Raw genomic sequence first — 26,766 nt, 5'->3', positions numbered from 1 at the left:
AGCCCAAACCAAGAGTCAGACACTTAACTGACTGAGCCATGCAGGCCCTTGGTTTAATCTATATTTATTGGATTGAGTTGAATGTGGTTGTTGCCTGAAATATACCAGATTAATTAAAAAAACCCCCATAACTTTTATGTCTTGATGGCAGGGTGCTGTGTAGAGAAATAAAGGGAAAATGAACTGGGTTGGTGTTTCTGTAAGGAAGTGTGATGTGACTGTCCTTCTTTTTTTTTTTTTTTTGCAAAATTTCCCATTTTATATTATCTAATGTTTTTCAGCCTTTTGGACTCCTCTCTTCCTGCTGCCTTATCATTTCCCTTTGATATCTGTTACTGAATGCCCTTCCCTTGCCAGGACATTGGATGGGGAAATGGGCAGAATACCTAATAGATTTGCATTCCTTGTGAGACTTTCCTGGGCAGAAGGGAACCCTCCAGTCATCTCAGGCAGAGACTAATAGAGGTGCTGGTCAACACTGTGCCTTAGATTTGCAAGTGGTTTGAATAGGCAGGGCCAGGAACGTGACCCAGTTTCATACATTTCCCTAATTTCTCACCTGGCTCCCTGGGGAGAGGCAGTGGAGTATGAGAGTTTTCTCCCTTTCTAAGGAACGCATAAGGAATTCAAAGACAAAAAACTCAGGAGAGGAAGGAGAAAGTTTAAGGGGAATCCTTAAGGGGAAGTTCTTATGAACTTTAGAATGACTTAACTGGGCAAAAAGTGGCCTTTGAAAGAATCCCGGTTCAAATTTTAGACAAACCCAATTTGGAGTTTGCCTGAATCATGAATGACTTCATGTGATTGAGTTAATCTGTATATCTCATATATGGTCATTCTATCCCTCTTAATTTCTCAAGAAATTGCCACCTTCCTGGTGAGTGCCTTTTATTTCTATGCATTGATTTTGCTGTTATTTTTTTTAAGCTTTTATGTATTTATTTTGAGAGAGAGAGAGCATGAGCGGGGGAAGGGACAGAGAGAGAGAATCCCAAGCAGGCTCCACACTCAGTGCAGAGCCTGACACGGGGCTTGATCTCACGAACCACGAGATCCCAACCTGAGCAGAGTTCAAGAGGCTGACACGTAACCAGCGGAGCCACCCAGGCACTGCTTGTTGTTGTTACTTTTAAGTTGCTTTGCTTAGCTTCCCAATTTCTAATACTCCTCAAAAATTATTACTCTAGATCATGAGAAAATATTACTGTAGTTATAAGTCATCTTCTATCATATTTTTTCTTTGGGAATCCTATTTTATCATTGCCCTAATTATGATAAGGGAGATGCATACCAGATATTAATAAAAAGTAATGTTGTATGATCCATTCTAAACAGAGAACCACTTTCTGTATCTGAACAAAGAAATTATACTCAATACACTTATTACCCTGAAAATCATCTGGCTGTATCATTTTTTTTCCACAGAGATCACTAAAACAGCTTATACTGATTAACGTTATCAAATCACCCTTCATTTTTGAAACCGTCTGAATTCAATATGCTAGAAAATAGAGTTATACAAAGAATGTAACCAAAACTAAGATAGGAAACAAAACCTCTGTAACAATTTTTCAAAACAGGAAACTGTTGTAGAAAGATATTGCTGTTCTTTTTATTTTACTAAAATTACACTCATCTAAGTATTTTCTATTAACTAACCTCTCGGATCCATTGTGCTCTTGTTTAAATTAACTTTCTTTAAAAGTTAACTCCCGAACACTAATTAAATTAACTTAGCTAAAGTTTTGATTTGATCTCAAGTTGTTTGAAAGTTAGACAGACTGAAAAAAGATGTGGGTGGTTGGCAGCAAATCCCAATAAAAATATGGCATTTGGCAAAATATGCCTGCCTTGTTTTGTTTTGCTTTTCTCTTTATGGAAGTGGCCTATTTTTGAAATGCTGTGATTTAAATTCAGGGATCAAGTGACAAGTCTGACAAAACAGAACTGACTTCAGCAGAGGTTCTGTGGGGAAAAATGGAAGTGTTCCAGGAACTGAAGGAAGTAACCTCAATTTCACCTGGAAACATTAGTGTCTCAGGGGCAGCAGATTTGGGCTATATATAAAGAGTGAAGGAAAGTGGCCAAGATGCTGAGCCAAACCTGCATCCAGGAATAGAGCGGCATCAAAGAACTGACAACAGTATCTGTTGTTTCCACTACGGCCCTGTAAGTAGCAGAGAGGGAGACATAGGAAGATTGGAAAGTTCTTTCCTGTGATGCCTTAGATTGTGGCAATAGTCTGACTGGGTTCTCTGGCTCCCTTCTTTTCTGCCATGCCTGGCGCATGTAATGGATAGATTAAATGTTTGCAAAAACTCTCTGCTGTTCTCTTGCTCAAGACCCTAGTTCCTGTTTCCCCTCAAGGTTGGGTTAAAACTCCTTCTGCTAGCACGACGCTCCCCCCACCCAGTTATTTACTTAACTTTTTAAACATTTTTTTAAATGTTTATTTATTTTTGAGACAGAGAGAGACAGAGCATGAGTGGAGGAGGTTAGAGAGAGAGAGAGGGAGACACAGAATCTGAAGCAGGCTCCGGGATCTGAGCTGTCAGCACAGAGCCCGAGGTGGGGCTCGAACTCACTAGCTGTGAGATTATGACCTGAGCTGAAGTCGGACACCCAACCGACTGAGCCACCCAGGCACCCCAGTTATTTACTTTTCTAACCTCTTCATTGGCTATTCCTCAACACGAAGAAGGATTACTCCTTTGTTAATTCTTCAAAATCTAGGTTAACACCTACCTTTTCTGTGTTCCTAACTCAAACTTGCACTGAGCCCCTGCTTTAAAATATATTGTACCTCTTTGTTTTGCATCTTTTGGCAAGATTGTTTTATTGTTAGTTTGTTGAGAGTTACTATATCTAGAAATATATACACATATATAGTCACTATGTACATGCATACAGAGTATAGATATACACACATATATAGAAACGATATATGTGTGTGTGTGTATATGTATATATATATATATATATATATATATATATATATATATATATGTATATATATATAGTGACATCTTTCCTTAGTGAGCCATGAAGTATATAATAATTCTCCATGGGAAGTACCCTGAAACTAAGGCTGAATTTTGAATCCTGAATTACATATATTTATTATATATTCATTATACTATATTGTATTCTATTGTATTCTATTAAAATGACATGTGAGAGAAAGTGATGATCCTGGAGAATCAGGAAAACTAAATTCTAGTCTCAACTTTGCGACTACCAGGTAAATCATTCCACCCCCCGCCCCCCGCCGAGAGCTCCAACCAGGGGATCAGTCTCTTTATGATCATCAGGAGATCGTAAAGGAAAAGTATAACTGTACACATTAATGGTAACCTTAAATAGTGAAATTATGATTTCATGTCCCATCCAATGGGTATGAACATTGATTATCTGGCACCCTTTGATTAGTCAAAGGGGGATGATGTTTTTTTAAGGTGAGTTGCTATTATTTTGGCACAACAGGTCAGACCTTGGAGTACAGAGAAGTTGTGCAACATTTTTTGAGGTTGCCCAGTGTAACAAAGACCAAGTCAGGCTCAACTTGATTTTTGCTCTCCGGCTTGTAAAAGCTTCTCTCCCAGTATGATGGGCCTATCTACTCTAGAGGTAGTATGAATGGCTTATGATCCTAACTTGATTTACTTGCTCTGTATTTTTTGGGAAATCTCTTTAGATCCCTTATTTTTCCTTTCGTAGGATGAACATAAATATACTTGTCTATGAATGTTTTTGAGCTTGTCAATTCAATGGCAACACTAATCACTATTTTAACTGACTGCACACTACGTGTCTACATATATCAGGCCATTTCTCAAACACGTCTTATGAAATGGCTACAGTATCCCCATTTTATAAATGAGGAAATTATGGCTAGGATTTAATTCCAAGTCAATATGATATCATACGTTAATCTCCCTACTGTGGAAGAAAAAGAGAGTGAGATCTCAGGTCTGTAAAATCAACATCGCCTCCAGATTTCAATTTAACTGGTACGTTGTCTCATCACTTCCTTTTACTTAATCTTTTGCGACTAACTAGTAGCAAAGTTCACATGCCTGGGTTTCTTTTTTCCTTGGGTGAACTATCCTCTGGTGAAGGTGCTAATCAGCAGTATTAAAGGGTAGAGAAATAGCCATGGAGGATGTCAGGAAAGGAAGGTACAACAAAGGATGAATGTTTTAAAGACTGAGTAATTGGCCCTTGAATAGCTACCCCATAGTCCATACCTATTACTGTTTTCACTTTGGAAGAGATTAGATAATTTCTTCATTTTCTGACTAAATGTAATTGTTCTTCTCTGGTAAGCATAGAGTAAATAAATAGCTACATAGAGGGTATTACTGATACTTAGAATTTTGACCTTTTTGTTTTTAATAATAATTATAGGTAATTGGAAATATTATAGGCATTTACTCTGTAGCATAGCCTGTAGGAGACGTTTTCAGATATGAAGTCCTGCTTTTAAAAAAATGTTTATGGAGACTCAGTATGTTTTGTACAGTTCTTAAGGGAAACAGATTTTGACTTTATGATCATCATTATTTTTCTGTGATAGAGTGAACTTCTTCCCAAATAAGGAGTGATCTATATTCAGGAAGCACTTAATGGCATCCTTTCAGCAGATCACACAGCAGGACCCACATGAATAGAGCTAACAAGTTTTGTCCATTAAATCTAGTGACTCGAACAAATTTTTATTATCCTTTTGTAAAAATGCAAGCACTGCCTCATAGAAAAACCAGTTGTTACCTAATGAAATGTTTCAGCATGTTCATATAAGTTGATGGTTTCATATGGCTAGATTATTGCTGCATCAGCTAATAGCCACTAATAACATGCTCCTATCTTGCTTTAATGACATACTGTACTCAGAATACTCAAGTATGGACAGATGTTTAAGAATATCATTGTTTTTCTTCTTGGCTATTGATTAATTCCCCACATCCACTCCTGATTAGAATGCAAGATGTTTTCTTTCAGATGTGGAATCGTTCATTACCCAGTCTAACCAAAAAAAGACAAGCAGTATGCCAGGCATTTGTATCAAAGTGCTGGAGCATCTTCTTAGACTTCTTACCATTGACAGTAGTTACACAGATGCTACGTGACGGCTTCTGTCACCCTGCATATCTTCCAAAGCCAATTCATTAGTAAAGAACATGCGGCTCCAACAAAGGGAATGTGAAGTACACTATACAGGGTTTTAGCAAAACTCCAATTGGTGGTTTCATTAGGGATTTGGGAGGGGGTGCCTACAATCTCGTTGCAAGATGGAGCAGGTACTCGAAAGCAGCTACACTCTCTTCATAAAACCCACGATGGGCTTTACTCTCAAACTAATTGCTTATCTGATACTTCTAGTAGTACTTTTTAAAAGTGGAATTGAAGAATAGTTGAATTGAGTTTTTAAGTGATGAAAATGATACTTTAACTCCTGAGTTTTAGATTGCATTATGATTTCCTAAACCTGGACCCTCAGGGATCAATAGGAAAGCTTTTTTTGTTTTTTGTTTTGGTATGTGCGTAGCATATGTGTTTACTCTTTACTGAGCGCTCGCTCGCTCTCTCTCTCTCTCTCTCTCTCTCTCTCTCTCTCTCGGAAGCTTGAGTTCTCTTAGGTCTTGACAAAGTGGATCTTCCAGCTACCTTGTCTTAATTGCACAACCTGAACAGTTACTGTTATCTCCCAGGTAACAAATTACCATCTTGCTCCCCCTAGTGGAATTGTAACTCTACTTCAAAGTTTGGAAATACTGTTATCAATACACTTTTGATGTAGCGTCTTATTTTTGGAAATCAAATATTTTCCCAATTTATTTTTGAAGGCTGACAATAAAATAAAAAATATTGCATTGGATGGGCTGATAGGGGATGTGGGTAGAGAAAGTAGCTTTTTATGATGAATGTTGGCAAGGCAAGCTGCATGATTTTAAATGGCTGCTAAATCCAAGGGATCTTTCTGCTCTGACTTCTGTCTTAGAGGGGTCCAATGTCATCAGCCTGGCAGATGGTCATTTCTAGATGGCAGCTGTCTACACTTCTGGTCGTAGTGGTAGGGTGCTGATAGTTGGGGATGTTAGAAGACAAGGACAGGTCCCATCTGAATATTGAATCCCACTTGCACCATGGGTAAAGTAGGCCCAGGAAGTATGCTTCTGCCTTCTGAATCTATGTATGGTACTGTGCCAGTATCCACAGTACATGACAAATCACCTTCAGTATACACTTGCTACACATGCTAAGGAAATTTTAGTAATTGACACTGAACAAGTTTGACCCTTGTTATGAGTTTATATTTATTCAACTTCACACCCTAATGCACACAGAGCACTAATATTTTGTATATGCTAGTGTTGAAGTGTATGAATTGTCCGAAAGAAATGCTAATACATACCAAGGCTTAGGACTCTGTCCTTTTGCAGGTGAGACTTTGCTTAAGTCTTATCCAGGTCAAGGGTAACACTACAATAGATATAGTGATTGCCAAATTACTGGTCAATAGAGTATAAATACTTGATACTTATGAGCAAAAATATTTAGGATATTCCCCCTTTCTTAAGATCATGTAATGGAGATAGTATTTAGATGTGTATTTTTTTTCAAATATTCTCAGGGTAAGTGTTTACCTAGGGAAAAATAAAACAGCAGGATTGGATTAAAAATCCCAACAAAAAGGAATGCCAGAATGCTCTCCGGGCATGCCTTATTTGAGAGGCTGAAGAAAAACACACACACACACACACACACACACACACACGCTCATAATGTTTTTGGTTTTTTTTCAATGCTATTTGCTCAAGAACCACAGTAATTTAGTTCAAGAATTACATCTAAGCAAACACACAGCTTCTGACTAACACAGCATGTACCTATGAAGTTCTGATTTGGAATCACATGATGCTCAGATTCCCAGTTGTGAAGACAGTGATGTCACAGTGGATATGGCCTCACTGGGGCTACAGATGTCCATCCAGCAAGACTCTGGGCTTTGGGGAACAGGAACTTTTCCCTTCCACAGGGAGTGTGAGGGATTTGTATGTGAATCAGCACATATCTCTGTATATACATGCATCAGTGTAGATATGTATGGATATGTGCGAATGTATGCATGTACATGTGTGTATATGTATGTATACATGTGACTGCAGCACTGGAAGAGTTGCTTCTTTCGAATGGATGCTAGAAATTCTGTGCATTGACAATACTCTGTAAAGCAGCTTTTAGCAGAGCCAGGCCCAGAGGTGTAGGGCAGGTGTACACGCCATTCTCTGCTGGGAATTCTGTGCATTGATGACACCCTTCAAAACAGCCTCAGTGACTGGTCCTGGAGGTGTTTGGGGAGCTCCGTGCTGAAGGACTGTGCTGGCATCCTTGTCTGGCAGCTTTGTCAGGGAGGCTTTCCTTGGGATTCCCGCCATAGCTTGGAGCTCTTGTCTTTCTTGAGAAGTGTGAGCACTGAAACAACACAAAACCTATGTGCATTCCTGACTCTCATGAGTGACCTGAGGCTTTGCTTAACTAGCTGTTTCCTTGAAGTGACCAGTGATACATAGTTTATGGGGATGGGTTTGTTCTAACCTGTTAATTGATCACTGTTGATTTAACACTAAAGTCTTGTCAGACTCTGCCCCTGCTTGTCATCTAAGTCATATGGCTGTTAGGTTTCTTATTTGCTTTCTCTTCAGGTTCAGAAAGACAGAAAAGTGCACACAAGCATTTGACTATGAGCACAGCAGACAGAGAATTATAGAACAGATAAACAAGATTTAGCATTGTTGTTGAAATCCTGAGTTTGTGTCTGACTGTTTTATATGAAATAGGGTCCTTGCCGTGGGGCAACTGAGCTGGAGACTTGGTTAGCAGTGGTCAGCAAGTGGATGGATCTCCTCGTCTTTGGGCAGATCAACCAGCTAACACCAAACTGATAGAAAACTTGCTTTCTTTTCAAGACTTCTTTCCAGTTACTTGTCGGCAATTTAAGAAACTATCTTTGAATCATTTACCTTAGCAAGGAGGTGGAATTGAGGGTATTTGAGACAAAAGAAGGATACATCTATCTGTCCACTTGCTGGAAACTTTTATAGCAGGGGGAAAACTGTGGAAAAATTCCTGGCATACTGAAATACTTATCTGTAACTTGACATTTTAAATACAGTGTTTCTTTTGGGGAGCCTGGGTGGCTCAGTTAGTTAAGCATCAGACTTTGGCTCAGGTCATGACTTTAAGGTTCGTGGGTTAGAGTCCCACATCGGGCTTTGTGCTGACAGCTCAGCGCTTGGAGCCTGCTTCAGATTCTGTGTCTCCCTCTCTGTCTGCTCCTCCCCCGCTCACACTCTGTCTCTGTCTCTCTCTCAAAAAATAAACGTTAAAAAAATTTTTTTAAATATAGTGTTTCCTCAAGGAGTCTTACTATATTCTACTGATAATACTTATATTATTGCCTCCCCCCAATAACACAAAACACCACCAGAACCTGTAAGAAAGGCAACAGGAGGGTAGCAAAAGAGAAAAGAAAATTTATAGGGGTAATGAGGACTGGGATTCTCATTTAGATAGCACAGGGAGATGTTGAGGCAGATGATGCTTATGATTTTACCTTAGGCCAGTGTTCTAAGAGTTAAGTGAGCATTTTATTAAAAGTAGATTCACATGTTTCCACCCCAGATAGACTAAGTCAGAATCTCCAAGGAAGGGATCTTGGAATATTGTTTTAACAAGCATCTCAGATAACTCTTATGGCCAGACACATCTGGGGAACAGCTGTCATCTTATTGCTGACATGAACTACTGTAAAGTATTTCCAAAAGGTGTGTGTGTGTGTGTGTGTGTGTGTGTGTGTGTGTGTGAGAGAGAGAGAGAGAGAGAGAGAGAGAATATGTAATTGCCAAAGTTTTTAAAGTTTAAAAATAATGGTCAGATATTCTACAGTAGCGTTGTTAAGCATTTCTTGTTTAAAAATATTTATTTATTTTGAGAGAGAGAAAGGGAGAAGCAGAGAGAGAGAGAGAGAGAGAGAGAGAGAGAGAGAATCCCAAGCAGGCTTCATGCTGTCATCGCAGGATCCAATGAGAGGCTCGATCTCACGAACTGTGAGATCATCACTGAGCCTAAATCAAGAGTCACGTGCTTAACCAACTGAGCTACCCAGGTGCCCCAAGCATTTATTAGTAAGAACATCTGTTATTCGTGTAGGGTAGTATGGTTACAGAGGGTTTTCCATGTATTATCTCATTTGTTCCTAATAGCAATCCTATGAGGGCTTGGACAGCAAAGATCATGCTCACCCCCAGGTTACACACGGGATGTGGGCTCAGCACATGGCTGGCAAGTGGTGGAGCTGGCTTTGAACAGGATTCTTTTTCACGTGGGGCGAGCCCAACATCAACCCCAGAGCACACCACTTTTCTTCTTTTACCCACTCTCTGGTCACCAGATTGATGGCAGCATTTCTAAGATATCAGGTTCTTTGCATGTGCACACCTTTGCACACCCTGGTCCCTGTGCCTGGAATGTCTTTCCTTCCTGGTTTGCAAACTCATCCTCATTCATTATAGTGCCTTCCATGAAGCTTTTCTAGATATACTCTTCTCTTCACCCTACTTGCCCTCCAAGCAGAGCAAGTTTCTCTTTCAGTTCTGTTTCCATCACTCTTTATGAATCCCTTTTCTCTGTGTCAGGTCTTGTTTAATGTGGGTGAGTTCAATAATAAGTGCTCGGTAATATCCCCCTTCATGATCCCCACCCCACCATTATACCACTTACTTTGAACAGGTAGTAGGGATATAATCACATCTGAAACAGTCAGTGCCTTTAGTGTTGGCTAAGCTCTGGGAAGCGTTTGAGAATGATTTCAAAGGCTTTCCAAACATTGAAAAGAAGTGTTCACGAGGCCAGAAACATGGCCATTAACATCCTCTAGAAATGGAATTGTCTGAGGGTAACCAGGGTACATTGTCTAATGAGAGGTCGGGAACTATAGGGGACTGTATGCTCAAAACTGCAGATTTGGTAATTTCCTTGCTGGGAAATTTAAGTGTGTTTCAAGGACGTCTTCAATTATGGGTGATTTTCATGTCATACTCATAGCCCCAGGTTGGATGTGACTATCTGTTACGGCTTTCAAATTGCATTATAGTTATTTCTCTATGCAGCTATCTCCCCCACCAGACTTCTAGTGTGGGTGAGTCCGAGCCATATTCATTTTTGTCTGCCAATTGATTATTGTTGAATAAACTTTCGGGGAACGCCTCTTATAGCCATCTGCATCTGAATGCAGTTAAATGTGTTTAAGTATAGTTCTAATTCAAATTCTCCTGTGTTTACAGCCACCCCTGGTCCAAGCAATCTTCAGTGGTGATCCAGAGGAGATACGGATGCTCATCCACAAAACCGAAGACGTGAATGCTCTGGTAGGAGATGCTATGGTTTTGCCTGCTCAGGCCCTCTTAACCTTTCTGTACTATGGACCTCTTTGGTATCTGGTGAGAGCTCTGGGCTGCTGCTCAGAATTCTCTTTTTAAATCCACAAAATAAAATATATATGGTTAGAATGGAAGTCAGTCATATGCAAATACAGTTATCAAAATATTCAATATCAAATCTGTGATAGAATAATATATGTGCTTCTCTGTCAGTACATTTAAATAGCAAGATACAATGGAAGATCTAATAATGAGCATAACTGAAGAATAGTGAGGAGCGTGATCAATATTTTGTGTTGTCTGTGACCACTCTAATGTGGTAGGAACATACCTGTGGTTTCTGCTGGTGACCAAGTCACAGTTACTGTTGACACTACTGAGAATTGCTTCCTACATTCACAATGGAAGGAAATGTGAAATTTCCATCGGAAGTTAGTGAAAATAAAGACATATTTTTACATCCAGAACCCATGCTCTGCCACAGGGATTGACAAACTATGGTTCATCACCTATTTTTGTACAGGCTACCAGCTAAGAATGGTTTTCATTTTTTAAATGGCTGGGGGAAGAAATGAAAAGAAGAACAATTATTTGTGACACATGAAGATTATATGATAATCAGATTTCCATGTCTATAAATAAAGTTCTCTTGGGGCACAGCCATGACGGCTTTCACCCTGTAGCAGCAGAGTTGGGTAGTAATTGATGACAGAGACTGTACATGGCCCAGAAGGTCAAAGATATTTACTATCTGGCTCTTTAGAGGGGAAGTATGCTGACCTCTGCACTAGAGGGTCCATGAACCTGGGACCAGTGGGTAAATCGGGTACCCTGAAATCATATGTAATACATGTGTGTGCTTATGGACGTGTATTTTTTTCTGTGAAAGAGTGAAGACATTTCATAGTATTTGTAAAGGGGTCTGTGGCCCCCAGAAGATTCAGAACGATTGGATCTGGAAGTTCCTGAAATAAACAAAGCTTCAATGAAGAAAAGTGAAAAGAGTTAGTCAATGATTTACCCTTGTAATAGTTTCCTAGACCTAGATTGAACAAGCAATTACATGCAGTCCATGCCACTAATTCTCTTAATGTAAGTCAATTACCTCAGCGCTGTAGTCTATCAGGGAGAGGGGCTCTCTTTGAAGTCTCTAGCGTTAGGTGGAAATGACAGAAAGAGTCAAACACATCTGCAGAAGAGCTTTGCCACAGGGAAATGAATTATGTCTGAGGTTGAATCTCTGTCCGGCCGGCTGAATGCTTCATTTGGGAGAGTCATTTGGTACAGCCCTTGTTCTGTGGCAGTGCAGATTGGTGTGGCTTTCTGAAAAAGCTTCTGGCAGCTTCTCCCCAGCTGGCACTGAAAACAACAGGGCAATGTTTTATGACATTTTGCAAGGTAAGCACCGATGAGGCCAGGGCCGAACTACTTGAGAAGGCAGTCAGGCATTTGTCCAGAGCCTATGGGGCGTGACGCATCCTTCTGAGAGGAGCCATGGCCAGCAAGCTGACTGTCCAGTGTTCTGACATCACCGGAATTTGCCTAGCTTATTTTGTGGCTCTGGCCCAAGCCCAGGCAAGCCCAAGGCAAGGTTAGTTACTTTTCCTGATGATTATGAGCAAACCAAGCTTCTGTTCATATCAAGAAAGATTGCACTGCCCTCTGAATGGCCTTTATTTCTCCTTCGGAAAGTGGCAAACACTTGCTGGCTGTTAAAGGTTAAGAAGGCTTAACTTCAGTTGTAACCTAATTGTGTTACTGAATTAGATAGGTTAACTGCTGTAACACATAGACTTCTAAATATATAATTGCTCAGATATAAGAGAAGTTTAGTTCTCTTATGAACAGATCAGAGAGGTGGCTCTTTTCCACAGAGGGTCCTAGGTATCAACACGTAGCTTCCAAGGTCACCCAAGGGATCCATCTTCAGTCCAGCCAGTCAGAAGGGAAAAAAGAGCATGGAGGCAAAGCACAGGACGATTCTTATGGGTGATCTTGGAAGTGGCATAATCACTTGAGCACACAGCCCATTGACCAGAACTCAGTCCCATGCCACACTGAACCACAAGGGAGGTTGGGAAATTAGTATAGCTGTGTCCCAAAAGGTTGGAGAACATGAATAGTTAGCAATCTTGGCCACATCAATTTTTGGTACTACAGAATTTTAGGGAACTCAAGGGATAACACTTACTTGTCTTTGCGGTGCCTTACTCATTCAACAGTAACTGACTGAGTTCGGACCCAGTGCTGAGTGCTAGGGATATAGCAGTGAGATTGCTCTCTCCCTCATGGGCTTGTGACATGGCAGAGAAGCCAACAAATGTGGAATCTTATTGACATATATTTTGAAAGGGAAAATGCAGGACACTGTTAGGGGTCTGGGTTAATCATGAGGGACTGATGAAGTGATGTGGCAAATTGACACCTAAGGGATGCTGTTGCAGAGGTTGTGTGTGTGGGCTTTTGGATGCCCTGCAGCAGGGAAGGGTAGGGTAGAGGGAGGAAGAGCAATAAATGAATGAATGCCTGACCTCCTTCCAGTGATGGTGTGGCTCCTTGGGTCCTGGTCCCTTTCCTCCATTCTCACTTCTGTAGACCCTCTCTTCATATCCCCCTTTCCCTTCCCTCGGGTGAGTGTAAAGAACCTCACTTGATTCCCTGCTCTCTTTTCAGGTACGTTGGAGACAGTGAGTTGTTCTCTTAATGCCATGCTTTTCTTTGGCCAACACTGCTTGGGGATCAGTCGTGTTGACTGTTTTGCTAGGGGTGGATTAGGCAGTTTAGGGAGAGTGATTGTTAATGAAGGGCATATGGAGATGGAAGACAAATAAGGATTAGGGATCTAAGTCTGCAGCTTTACTTCAGGAGGGAAGAGAGGCCACTAACCAGTACATTTAAATGGCAAGGAAGGGAAATAAATAACGGAGGAGCCTCCTGTTAGTGGGAGGACAATATTTGTCTTCTTGTCTTCTCACCCTTTGCTTTTCTCTCTTTACCGTATTTATTCACTTAAATTTTCTTTTTTGTCCTAGGTTCTGATTTTTTTTTTTTGCCTTCTTTTTTCTTTCCCACCTTCCTGTGTCTTTTGATTGGTCACCTGTTCTTTGGTATGAATATCCCTTGATTAGGGGCTCCTGATATGGGAAGCAGTCTCATTCAGCTTTGCCTCTCTGTGTTTTTCCTATCTTGATTTCCCACTGGCAGTATTCATGGACCCTATGTGTGAACTGAACAAAGTTATTCAACCCATTGGTATTTATTTTCTCATTTCTCCACTGCTCCCATCCCATCTGCCTTTCCAGACCTATTGCTTCTTCCATTGAGTTGTCCTAATTCTCGTTTCCTTTTTGCTGCCTTTTCTGCCACCTCCCAACCCAGTCAAAGAAACCTACCTCTTCTCTCACCTCCCATAGCTCCTTGTCCCTCACTGATCACTTTACTTGAGCTATTTAGTTTTGAGAGACTATGAGCTTGATGACATGGTTGCTATGTCATTCATTCTCTTTTCCTCAATTTCCTACTTCAGTCCTTGGAGCACATGTTGAGTGAATGACTAAACCTTGCTTTATTAGTTATGTTAAGCCAATTTGTGGTGGCCTGTTTTTCCTATCTGCCAATGAGGGGATACATTGTCAAATAGTGTCTGGCTTGGTTAGTGTCCCTCAGGTCTCAGTTGTAAGATTAAAAGTTTTCTTTGTAAGATTGCAAATCTGTAGATGGATTTGAGGAGCCACTGAAGGACCAGGAAGTCCTTTTTGTGGATTCTCTGGCTGGTGGCATGCCAGGGTCAGGAAATGTGGGAAGGCAAGTTGTACACTCTGAGAAATTCATTTAAATTGACCCACATGTAGTCGATAACTAGAAAGATTTTAGAAGGCTTTATCAGACTAACAAATTGAGCTAGAATTCAAAGTGGAGCATCTGAATTCAAAATGAATGCATAGAGCCTGAAAACCAAATTTGAACGTAATACAGTCATTTTTAGGATTATGCTATGACAACGTGACACCAACAGTGCCACTGTGCCATGCTGGAATGGGTACAGAGATAATTAGTGCCTGTCATTGGTGAGTGGTAAAGACCAGGAGGGAACCATGCCATGCGAGGAGGGGCCGAAGAAGCTGGTGATGTTTTAGACCTGGGAAGAACAGGAGAATTTGAGGCCTCAAATAGTTCAAATGCTGTCAAGTTAAAATGGAACTAGACTTACCATTATGTCGGTGGTTGTAAGCTACCGAATGGATATACAGCTCGAAATAGAAGAAATAACTTAATGAACAGAGCTGTCTAAAGAAATAATGAGCTGACTTAATAATAAGTAGTAAGCTCCCTGAAAGACCACTAGACTGGTGGTTCTAAGTGGTTCTAAAGGAGACTAATTGTAGCACATGGCCCCAGTCTCCTCTCATGTGCCCTGAGCTGACCTTGCTCATAGTTTGTGGCATTTCTTTTTCTTTGAGTCTTAAAGACCAGAATTTCTTCTCAGGACAGCACTGAAACCTCCTTCCCATGCCTGGACTAGGTGATGTTTAAAGTCTCTTACAACTGTGAAGGACTACAATTCCAAGATTTTTAAGTCCCACATGATAGCAAACCCATGGTGTTTATTTCTTTTTTAAAGTATCGGTAACAGTTATGAATACACACATGTGCACTCATGCACACACAACCATGATCATACCAAACAAAATCAACAATAATTCCTTATCTTCTAATACCCAGTGCATTTTCAATTTTATTTTGTTCCAGTAGTTTCAAAAGTGTTTTTTTTATAGTTGGGTTGTTCCCAAGTTGATTATTTTAATCCATCTATTTTCTACAACAAAATGGTTTTGTCAAGCTATTAATGTTTATTATTTTCTCTAATAGGATTTAGCCCAAGAATATTGGCATGTTTTGCTTGTCCTCTCCAATTCCAACATAGGAAGGGATGATATGTGAATATAATAGAATAAATCGCGAGGTGAACGTTAAGCTTACGTTGGTAGGGGACTTACAGTGAAAAAAGGGGAGACAAGCATTAAAGCTTTTGTTTTTAACTATAAGCGTTAAGTTGGTTGTTGTACCAACAACGTATGATGAATTTTCTAAAAAGAAATAAGACGAATTACCAATAGTAAGCTTGTAATATGCACTCAGTGTCCATTTGTGTAGGGGTGTTGCACTATTTATTTTTTAAGAGAGAGAGTACACAAGTGAGTGCAAGCTGGGGTGGGGGTGCAGAGGGAGAGAGAGAGAGAATCTTAAGCCGGGCTCCATCCCATGACCCTGGGATCATGACAGAGTCAGACGCTCAACCCACTGAGACACCCAGGCTCCCTGCAATGTTTCTTTCTGTTAAAATGATCACTGCAAGTCTAGTTAACATCCATCACCTCACATAGTTACAAAGTTTTTTTTTCTTGTCATAAGAATTTTTAAGATCTGTTGTCTTAGCAACTTTCAAATATGCAATACGGTATTATTAACTATAGTTACATCCCCATGACTTATTTGTTTTATAACTGGAAGTTTGCACTATTTCTTTTAAAAATAGAACATATGTTTTGAATCCACCTGGAAGGGTGCAATATGGCTCTACCTAAAGAGCCTTGAGTCAGGGGTACCTGGGTGGCTCAGTTGGTTAAGTGTCCGACTTCGGCTCAGGTCGTGATTTCACGGTCTGTAAGTTTGAGCCCCGTGTCACGCTCTGTGCTGACAGCTCAGAGCCTGCAGCCTGCTTCCGATTCTGTGTCTCCCTCTCTCTCTGCTACTCTCCCAGTCATGCTCTGTCTCTGTCTCTCAAAAAATAAACATTAAAAAAAGTGTAAACAGCCTTGAGTGATAAATTTAATACCTTAAGTTTTTCTCAGCTTGATTCTATCATGTCAGATTCCCTAGAACATTAGGAATACAGACTATATAGCCCAGCCTTTTAAGCTTCTAGATTTTTGAGTGTTTTCCGTCACTTACATATATGTTGCTTGACTTTTTTCTTTTTTTTTTTTAAATGAAGAATTGATATGGGGATAAAAACCTGAGATGTTTTGTTGGCTTAGAGATCTGAGCACTTCCTAAATTAGACCTAAATCAGAAACTGCTGGGAACAAGGAGGCTGGGATGGCAAACTCCAGTCTCATAATTAATAGAAGCACGCTGACCCACTCAGCTCTGAGTGTTGGTATGCAGGAACGTGGGCCCAGTGTGGCCCAGACTTCCTACGTTTTTAAGAGAAAATACAGGAAATCTCTAAATTGTTAAATATTGGTTCCAAAAAGCGATCCAACATTGTTGAGGCCAAAGAAAACATGTCTGTGGGCCAAATCTGGCCTGCAGGCCACCGTTTTACTAACCGTGGATGAGATCAGCAAATATTCAGCAGTAAAGGTTTCTCTGGCCACCTGTATCTGGAAATCTAAAGTGTGAAGCCAGTGGCTCAGTGTTCTGGAGAGAGCGGTGGCCTGTGTTCTTCAAACATTGACAGCACTTCTGGCTCATTAGCCTGTAGGGAGGCTGGTGGTCCCTTCATAGCTCTGGGAGGGGTGCTTTTTGTGCTGAGGGTGGGTGCCTGTCTCTCAGCATGTGCCTGGCAATACTGTCCCATCTCCTGCTCCTTGTTGGACCAGTGCCCAGGATGTGGGGCTGTGGTTTGGAAGCCGCGACCTGTGTCTTGTAGAGAATGATTCATGACCTCCAGACGGCACTGGGCAGGCTGCAGTGATGTGGCTTCTTGGCCATTTAAAATGTGTGAAGGCAGGTCTGATTAGCATCATTCCTAACGATCCTCTAGGGGATGCCCAGCAGCTCGTGGCCCCATTTCTCCAGCACTGACCTTGGAGGTAGAAGAGCCGTCCGCTGTGAGTGAGAAATCTTACAAGGGTATATACACTGTGCACCCTCCAAATAATAGAGATCGTTGTTTGGAACTATAGAAACACTCCAAATGTAATGGCATTAGTATTACTTTGCAATTGCTAGGCATTTTTATAGCACAAAGAAAAATCTTTCAATTAAAAGATGTATATTGTAAATAGCATGAGAATATGGACATCTCTAGATAAAAGGTTATGGCTCTTTTTCTCACATTAGATATTACGTTTGAGGGGAGGATGCAAATATGAATAAATGAGCTATATTTTTCTTATATTAATAAACCTCAATTGTTTGAACTGAATGTATAAATTCAGTTATACATATATGTGTGTATATATATGTATATATATATATATACACACAGTTGAATTTGGGAACAGGACTTCGGTTGGGGAAACTTGTCAAGATCATTCTAAACTTTAGTATTTAGAGGAATAAACATGTGAGAAGACTCTTAAAAAAGAATATCAGGGCTGCTTGGGCGGCCCAGTCGATTGAGCGTCTGTCTGACTTTTGATATTGGCTCAGGTAGTGATCTTGGAGTCAGTTGTGGGATTGAACCCTGCATCAGGCTCTGTGCTGAGCCTGGAGCCTGCTTGGGATTCTCTCTCTCCCTCCCACTCTTCCCCCCCCCCCCCCCCGTTTCTCTCTTCCAAAATAAATAAAACTTAAAAGAAAATCAACAAAGGGGGAGTTTCATAAAATCTATTAAAACAAATGACAAAAAAAATAAAACAGTGTGTTATTGGCACAGGAATAGGCAACCAAATTAGTGGAACAAGGAATCCAGAATTAGACCCAGGTGTATATGGACATTTGGTATAAAATAAAGAACGTGTTTCAAACCACTGGGATGAGATGGGTTAATCAATAAAGAATGTTGAGACAACTGGCTAGTAAAAAGCTGAACTCTTCCCTAATTTCCTTTTTTCTTCCCCCTCCCAAGTTCCTATACGAAGATAAATCTAGAGGTAGAAAATAAAAAGATAAAGTAGTGAAATATAAGAAGGGGGAAATATTTTTTTCAGTCTTGGTGTGGGAAAGAACTTCCTAAGCATAATAACAAAGATAAAAACCAAGACGGAAAATGTGGATACTTTTGAATATATAAAAACTATGCACTTCTGTATATTAAATCATTACCAAAAGCAAGATTAAAAGATAAATCAAAGATATGTATGCTATATGTGAAAAAGCATTGAGATTCCTAATACATAAAAAACTCTTGTAGATTATTTAGAAAAAGAAAAACCTCCAAATAGAGAAATGGGCCCAGGACATACAGAGGGCACTCACCAAAGAAAAAATGCAGATAACCAAAACATACGAAAGGGTGCCCAGGCTCAACTTCACCTGAAATCGAAGAGTTCATATAAAGCAGCCACGCTTTGCCAGTTGGATCAGCAGAGGTGAAAATAAGATCTCAGGGATGGTGTAGTTGAAGGGACACTCTGATGCCTTTTTGGGGAAAGTTTAATTTGTGCTCACCTTTGAAGGGTTTGGCAGTCTGTATCAACATTCAATTGTGTACACCCATTGACACAGCAACACAACTCCTGGGAAAATCCCCTAAAGGAAATCACCAGACAGCAATTTGTATAAATGTATCTGTTTCTGGGTGGTTTATAATAACAAGAAACTGGGAATTACCAGTACTTTATTTCTTAAATATATTACAGTACATATATATGTGGTAATATCATACTATCATATGTGGCTTATTTATTTATTTTGAGAGAAGAGAGAGAGAGAGAGAGAGAGAGAGAGAGAGAGAGAGAATGAATCCCAAGCAGGCTGCACACTGATGTGGGGCTTGAACCTTTGAACTGTGAGATCATGATCTGAGCTAAAATCAAGAGTTGGATGCTCACCTGACTGAGCCACCCAGGTGCCCCATCATACTAGCTTTAAAAAGGATAGCTTATGTCAGTTTTTATTTATATCATATATTTATTGATAGATAAGTTCTTCAAGATATGTTTATGAAAGAAACAATCAGTTGTTAAAGTATATCATGTATATATACAAATAGAAGAAGAGGTCTAAGAGAATATTCTTCAAAAGTTTAATTATAGTTGAAATTGGTTAGTGGAATTTTGCTTTTTTGTTTGTTCCTTTATATATTATTAGTATTTTTTGCACTCACCATGTATTATGTTGGTAAGAGGTAAAAACAAATGCATTTCTATAACACACACACACAAGCCAACAAACTAGCTTCCAGAGTTGTTCATATTTAGTATAAGGATATGACTTTAAATTTTTTTTATTTTTGAGGGAGGGAGGGAGAGAGAGACAGAGAGACAGAGAGAGGGGGAGAGAGAGAATCCCAAGCAGGCTCCACAGTGGGGAGCCCGACACAGGGCTCAATCTCACGAATCAAACTGTGAGATCATGACTTGAGCTGAAATCAAGAGTTGGATGCTTAACCAACTAAGCCACCCTGGCACCCCAGGATATGACTTTTATTATTTATTTATTTTTTAAAATTGTTTTTAATGTTCTATTGATTTTTGAGAGAGAGAGAGAGAGACAAACAGTGCGAGCTGGGGAGGAGCAGAGAGAGAGGGAGACACAAAATCCAAGCTGTCAGCACAGAGCTGGATGCAGGGGAACTCATGAACCTTGAGATCATGACCAGAGCCGAAGTCAGATGCTTAACTGACTGAGCCACCCAGGCGCCCCATGACTTTTAAAATACACTTGTTGTATTTGTCTGTTTGAATAAGTGTAGAGCATACTTCAGTGACATGGTGCTTATTACCTACAATGACAGGCAGGGAGGTATTCCCATTTTGTATTATGTCACTAGGGTCTTTTCTACGGTATTAGCAGGAGTCTGAGGAATGGTGGTGGGAGCTGTTGACACCTCAGTAGAGTTCTTTTTTTCTACCATCATGTTTCCCCTTTTACAGGAATTTCAGAGAGGACTCCCTTTTTTGATATTGAAGACTGAAAATGTATAAGATTCTAGATGGCAATATCATAAAATTGCATTTCTTTTTACTTAGCTATATGAACATTTCATATCATAAATTATGGAAAGATAATTTAAAAAATTTAAATATAATTGACATGTAACATTGTATAGTTTAAAGTGTACAACATAATGATTCAATATTTGTATACATTGCAAAATGATTGCCACAATAAGTCTGGTAAGGATCTGTTACCATACATAGTAACAAAATATTTTTCCCCCTAAGGAGAACTTTTAAGATCTACTCTCTTAGCAACTTTCAAGTATGCAATACAGTATGATTAGTTATAGTCACCATGCTGTATATCTCCATGATTTATTTATTTTATAACTGGAAGTTTGTATCCTATGACCCCCTTCACATATTTTGCCTACCCCCTCCCCATCTTCTACCTCGCAACCACCAATGTGTTCTCTTTATCTATGAGCTTGGTTTTGTTTTGTTTTTGATTCCACACATAAGTGAGATCAAACAGTATTTGTCTTTCTCTGACTTATTTCACTTAGCATCATGCTTTTAAGGGCCACCCATGTTGTTGCAAATGGCAGGTTTTCATTTTTTTATGGATGAATAATTTCCCATTGTGTGTGTCACACACACACACACACACACACACACACCACATTTTCTATATTCACTCATACATCAGTGGACACTTAGGTTGTTTCCATATCTTGGCTATTGTAAGTAATACTGCAGTGAACATGGGGTGCATATATCTCTTTGAGTTCAAGTTTTTGGTTTGGTTTTTTTTTTTTTTTTTTGGATAAATACCAGAAGTAAAATCGCTGAATCATATGGTAGTTCTATTTTTGTTTTTTGTTTTTTTGAGGAACCTACGAATTGTTTTCCATAGTGGCTGCACCAGTTTACATTCTCACCAGCAATCACAAGGGTTTCCTTTCTCGGCATCCTCCACAACTCTTGTTATTTCTTATCTTTTCAATAATAGCCATTCTGACAGGTGTGAGGTGATATCTCAATGTGGTTTTGATTTGCATTTCCCTGATTAGTGATTTTGAACATCTCTTCAAGTGCCTGTTGGCCATATGTAGTCTTTTGGAAAAATACCTCTTTTTTTGAGTTAGATTCTTTGTTCGTTTGTTTGTTTTTTGATGATAATTTCTTTTGTCGTGTAGAAGCTCTTTACTTTGATGTAGACCCACTTGTTTATTTTTGCTTTTGTTGCCTTTGCCTTTGGTGTCAGGTTCAAAACATCATTGCCAAGGACCAACGTCAAGGAGCTTACCACTTCTTATTTTTCCTTCTAGGATCTGTGTGACTCAGGTCTAACATTTAAGTGTTTTGAGTTAATTTTTGGGTATGATGCAAGCAGTGGTCTAGTTTCATTCTTTCACATGTGCCTGTCCAGGTTTCCCAACACATTTATTGAAGAGACTGTCCTTTCCCCGTTGTATGTGCTTGGCTTCTTTGTTGTAAATTAATTGACTATATACATGTAGGTTTATTTCTGGGCTCTCTGTTCTGTTCCATTGATCTTTCTGCCTGTTTTATACCAATATTGTCCTGTTTTAAATACTATAGCTCTGTAGTTTGAAATCAGGGCGTGTGAAACTTCCAGCTTTGGTCTTCTTTCTCAAGATTGCTTTGGCTATTCAGGTTTTGGTCGTTAGTTTCAATTAGGATAAATTTAGTACAAGTTTCCAGACACTTCATGGTTTCCTTCATTTTGCAATTTCTTTTACACTGAGAATATACTTGTAATCAGAAAAAAAATTTAAATCTTTGTGGAAAAGAGATAACTCATATTTTAAAAATGGATTAGGCAGATATGATCACATTCAGATTATTCTTAAAAGACATGCTTAAATTAAAAGGATATAAGGTATATTTTAGTTTGATTAGTTGTGCTGGCCCTGATTTTTACCAAGGATATATTACTTTCTGTTTCAAATGTTAAATAACTGTATCATTATGACAGCCAGAGGACTTTCCAATTGTAGTTTTATAGACATATTATTATTGCCACTGACTTTAAAAGAAAAGAAAGGAATACAAAGGGCTAAGTGGATATGTTATTCAATTAGGGTAGAAGCCTGGGGGAGGGGTGGGATTTTTCTCCGGGAGGTTGCATAGCTGGTTATAGTCACATCACTTGCCAACTTTCTGCTTAACAGGCCGTTCCTGGCAGTTAGTACAGGACAGTTATGGGTACTTGCTGTGTACTTTCTAAAGTCATCCTGAAGTAATACAGGCTACCTTCTCCTTCTCCTCTAGTCTCCCTTCCTGAGCTCCTCCCTGGCTTTCCCTACCCACACATGCACACATTCACTTTCTGGTATAGCCCCTTCACAACAAACCTGGTATATCCATGCTTGATATATTTTATTGGTTGGCTACATAACCTATATCAGTCCCACCAAAATGCAACTATGATGGAGGGAGAAGAGTACTGGGCTAACCTCAGAGGCAGAAGCCTCTTGATATACTCTGGCCTCACTTCCCTGTCTATAAAATGGCCACTATAACAAACTTTTTATAAGGTTATGGCTAGGGAGATGAAATGTGTATCTGTTAGGGTTAGATTTGACTGCTTTTGACCAAAAAAAAAAAAAAACAGTGATAATAGTAAAATAGTAGCTTTTAATAAAATAGAACTTTATTTTCGTAGGAAATAGAAGTTTTGTTTGTTTCCTGTATATGAGTCTAGAGCCAGGCTGCCCAGGGCTAGCATGATACTTTATGGTGCAGGACCCAGTCTTTGTTTCCTTTTGCACTGCTGTTCTTAGCAGGTAGCTTCAATATCATAGCCCAGAATGAGCACTTGAGTTCCAATCATTATATCCAAATTCCAGCTAAGAGAAAGGAGGAAGGTGGAAAAAGGGTGTACCCGTTCTCTTTAAGGATACTTCCACTAAAGATTGCTCACATATTGTACAGAACCACATCAGGTGGCTGTGTACTCAGTTAAAAGGCAGCTTATTATTTATTATGTTTATTACATTTATGATGAAAGAAAGATGTGGGGGCAAACCGGCAGTCTTTGCCACAGTTCATGAAAGACTTTTGTGACCTAGGAAATGCTTCTAGTACGAAAAATATTTATGTAATATTGCCAGGAGCAACCTGATGTACATTCATCCATTCACCAAGTGTTTATTAAGTACTTACTGGGGGTGTAGCACTAGAACTTGTGCCCATATACTTCCTCATATATTTCTTAGTCAATTTACGTTATCTCCAAGAAAAAGGGTTGAGGGATTCACATAGCTGTGAGTCTCCCCTACTTTGCTGTGCATGTGGGCATAGAACATCACTAAGATACTAATCCCTTTCTTTGGAAGGAGGGAAGGGGAAGGGTGACATTGGAGCATGTAATAAATGACAGCTCTCTAGCTCATCAGTACAGACTGTGCATGTTTTTCCCTCCTGCTCACAGAGGTCCTGTCTTTTGTCATCAGTTCCTCATGTTGATTTATGTCTTGCATCCTCACTTACTTGGATATATGCCCTTTTCCCTATTTAAGGCACATGCGCAGGATTGACTTTTCATCTTCTTCCCTCTTCCTTTGAAATAGGGAACACTGTGTTTGAACAGACATGCAATTTACTTGGGAAGCAAAGATAGATTAGATAGATAGATAGATAGATAGATAGATAGATAGGAAAATAGATCGATCGATCAATCAGTGGGTAGGTGGGTGGGTGGTTGGATGGATGGATGGATGGATGGATGGATGGATGGATAAGTATACATAAGCAAGCAAGCATAACCTAATCATCAGGCAGCATTGTCAATTACTGGCTGTTTCTCAGGGGGGGCCTGAATACTTGCAGGACCCTTTAGGAAATAGGATCTACAGTCACAGGCTTAAGATACTCCATTTGGAAGGAATTCAGAGATGTCTAATGTCCTTCATCCTAATCTTTCAGGAATTGATGGTAGTGCGCTTTCTTTTTTTTTAAATCTCGTTTTATTATGAAAACGTTCAAACAGAAAACAACCACAAGCTCATGACTGAGATGGAAAAAAATGTTAACACTTTGCCATATTTAAGAAAAAACACAAAATGAAATTTTATAGATGTCGAGGTTTTCTCCCATATAAATACGTGGTTCTTGGGTCATTCATGTCTAAATACTACCGTATCTGGGACACCGTCCCCAATCTTCCATGTAAAACCTCCCCTCTAACCTTTTCTTGCTAGCAGTTTTCACCACCTGACATATATAGTGTATTTATTTGCTTGTCTTCTGTCCATCTCCTTCCACTAGCATGTCAGCTCTGTGAGAGCTGGATGTGGCTTTGTTCCTGATGAATCCCTTTCTCCTTCAGTGGGGCTGGCACCAGCTAGGAACCGGTGAACAGAGCTGAAGCCTCTTTTAGGCTTCCTCACGCATCACCTCTCTCCCTGCTTCTCTTCTCAGGGGGAACCACTGTCCTGAAGTTTTATATATCTTCCCCATCCTTGTCTTTATGCAATCCAATTTTATTTATACCTTTGTATCTCTGTGTGAGCATTGTGTACACATACTCTAGAACAATAGATGGTCGTGTGTACCTTTAGAAATATGACAGTGGGGGGCAAAAAATATTAGAGGGGTGCTTGGGTGGTTCAGCCACTTAAGCATCTGACTCTTGATTTCTGCTCAGGTCTTGATTTCCCAGTTGTGAGATGGAGCCCCACGTCAGGCTCTGAGCTGAGTGTGGAGCCTGCTTAAGAGTCTCTCTCTCTTCCTCTCCCTCTGCCTCTCCCTTCTCCACACGCACATGTGCACTCATGCTCTCTCTAAAAAAAAATTACATATGCAAACTATATATATATTCTCTGTAACTTACTTCTTCAAACATTATGTGCTTGAGATTTATCTATGTGAATACAGAAACATTTACTTCATATATTTCATATTCCTACAGTATTCCTTCTAAAATTTTATCCCAGTGGATCTATTTTTGGCCATAGCTTTTTAATAGCAGCTATATGTTACCTTTCTTTTGTGAGGGACTCTCTGAGTTTAACCTGTGGTAACGATTGTACCAATTCTAGAAATGGGTTAGAAAACAGTTAATGGGGTTTCACATTTGTGAAACTGTTGGTGGCTCAGTCGGTTGAGCATCCAACTCTTGATTTCAGCTCAGGTCATGATCCCAGGCTTGTGGGATCAAGCCCCTTGTTGGGCTCCATGCTGGGTGTAAAGCCTGCTTAAGATTCTCTCTCTTTTGGGGCACCTGTGTGGCTCAGTGGGTTGAGCGTCTGACTCTTGACCTCAACTCAGATCATGATCTCAGGGTTCTTGGGTTCAAGCCTGGCGTTGGGCTCTGGGCTGGCAGCACAGGGCCTGTTTGGGATTCTGTCTCTATCTCTCTCTGCGCCTCCCCTGTTCATGCTCACTGTCTCTCAAAATAAATAAGTAAACTTAAAAAAAAAAAAGATTCTCTTCCTGCCCCTCCCCTGCTCATTCTCTCTCTCTCTCTCCAAAAAAAAAAAAAAAAAAAAAAAAAAGTTAATGCGGTAAATTTTGTTATGTGTATTTTACCACAATTAAAATATTTAAAAACTTACCAATTGTATACTTGGAAAAAAATAAGTTAGAAGGGGAACCATGTAAGTTTGTTCAATAACAATTATCCTCTTTGTAAAAATAAAATCATTATAAATGGTATTTTTAGACAGCGATTTTTACGCAACACCACTGAAAACATTTATTTATAAAATTCTCTTTTTCAAGGAATTGTGATTTTGTTCTTGGTACTGCAAGAATAGATTTCCCTCAAAGAAGACACAGATAGCCAACAGGTACATGAAAAAGTGCTCAACATCACTAATCATCAGGAAAATGCAAATCAAAACCACAATGAGACACTAACTACCTCGCACCTGTCAGAATGGTTAAAATTTTTACACAAGGAACAACAAATGTTAGTGAGGATGTGGAGAAAAGGAACCCTCATGCACTATTGGTGGGAATGCAAACTGGTGCAGCCACTCTGGAAACAGTATGGAGACTCCTCAAAAAGTTAAATATAGAACTACCCTACAATCCATCAATTCCAATTTTGGGTATATTTCTAAAAGAAATGAAATCATTATCTTGAAGAAATATCTGCATTCAGGGGCGCCTGGGTGGCTCAGTTGGTTAAGTGTCCGACTTCAGCTCAGGTCACCATCTCATGGCTCGTGAATTTGAGCTCCGTATTGGGCTCTGCGCTGACAGCTCAGAGCCTGGAGCCTGCTTATGATTCTGTGTCTCCCTCTCTCTGTCCCTCCCCTGCCTTCTGCTCTCTGTCTCTCTCTCAAGAATAAACATTAAAAAATTAAAAAAAAAAAAGAAATATCTTCATTCCTGTGTTCATAGCATATGCATTATTAACAGTAGCCAACGTGTGGAAACAAACTAGGTATCTGTGGATGGATGAATGGATAAAGAAAACGTCTCACACACACACACACACACACACACACACACACACACACACTGGAGTATTGTTCAGCTAAATATTATTCAGTTAAAAAAGAGGAAAGCCCTGT

General features: G+C 39.7%; 1 protein-coding gene across 7 annotated transcripts in view; it reads left to right on the top strand.

Moving 5' to 3' along the window:
- Nucleotides 1-5,723: 5,723 nt before the first annotated feature.
- Nucleotides 5,724-26,766, top strand: part of ANKRD44 (ankyrin repeat domain 44) — a 227,656-nt gene continuing 206,613 nt past the window's right edge. For 2 of the 7 annotated variants that reach the window (XM_015543192.2, XM_015543193.2), the window contains exons 1-2: nucleotides 5,724-7,055; nucleotides 10,347-10,430. In XM_015543192.2, coding sequence (XP_015398678.2) covers nucleotides 6,963-7,055; nucleotides 10,347-10,430 — 177 coding nt within the window. In that variant the 5' untranslated portion in view covers nucleotides 5,724-6,962. The remainder of the gene's footprint in view (nucleotides 7,056-10,346; nucleotides 10,431-26,766) is intronic. The other 5 variants (XM_042994983.1, XM_042994982.1, XM_007094713.3 and 2 more) reach the window with 4 other exon arrangements.

The sequence above is a fragment of the Panthera tigris genome, chromosome C1 (genome assembly GCF_018350195.1).
Source record: "Panthera tigris isolate Pti1 chromosome C1, P.tigris_Pti1_mat1.1, whole genome shotgun sequence".
Taxonomy (NCBI): Eukaryota; Metazoa; Chordata; class Mammalia; order Carnivora; family Felidae; genus Panthera; species Panthera tigris.
Note: the sequence above shows the minus strand (reverse complement) of the source record. Positions and strands in the feature narration are given on the sequence as shown.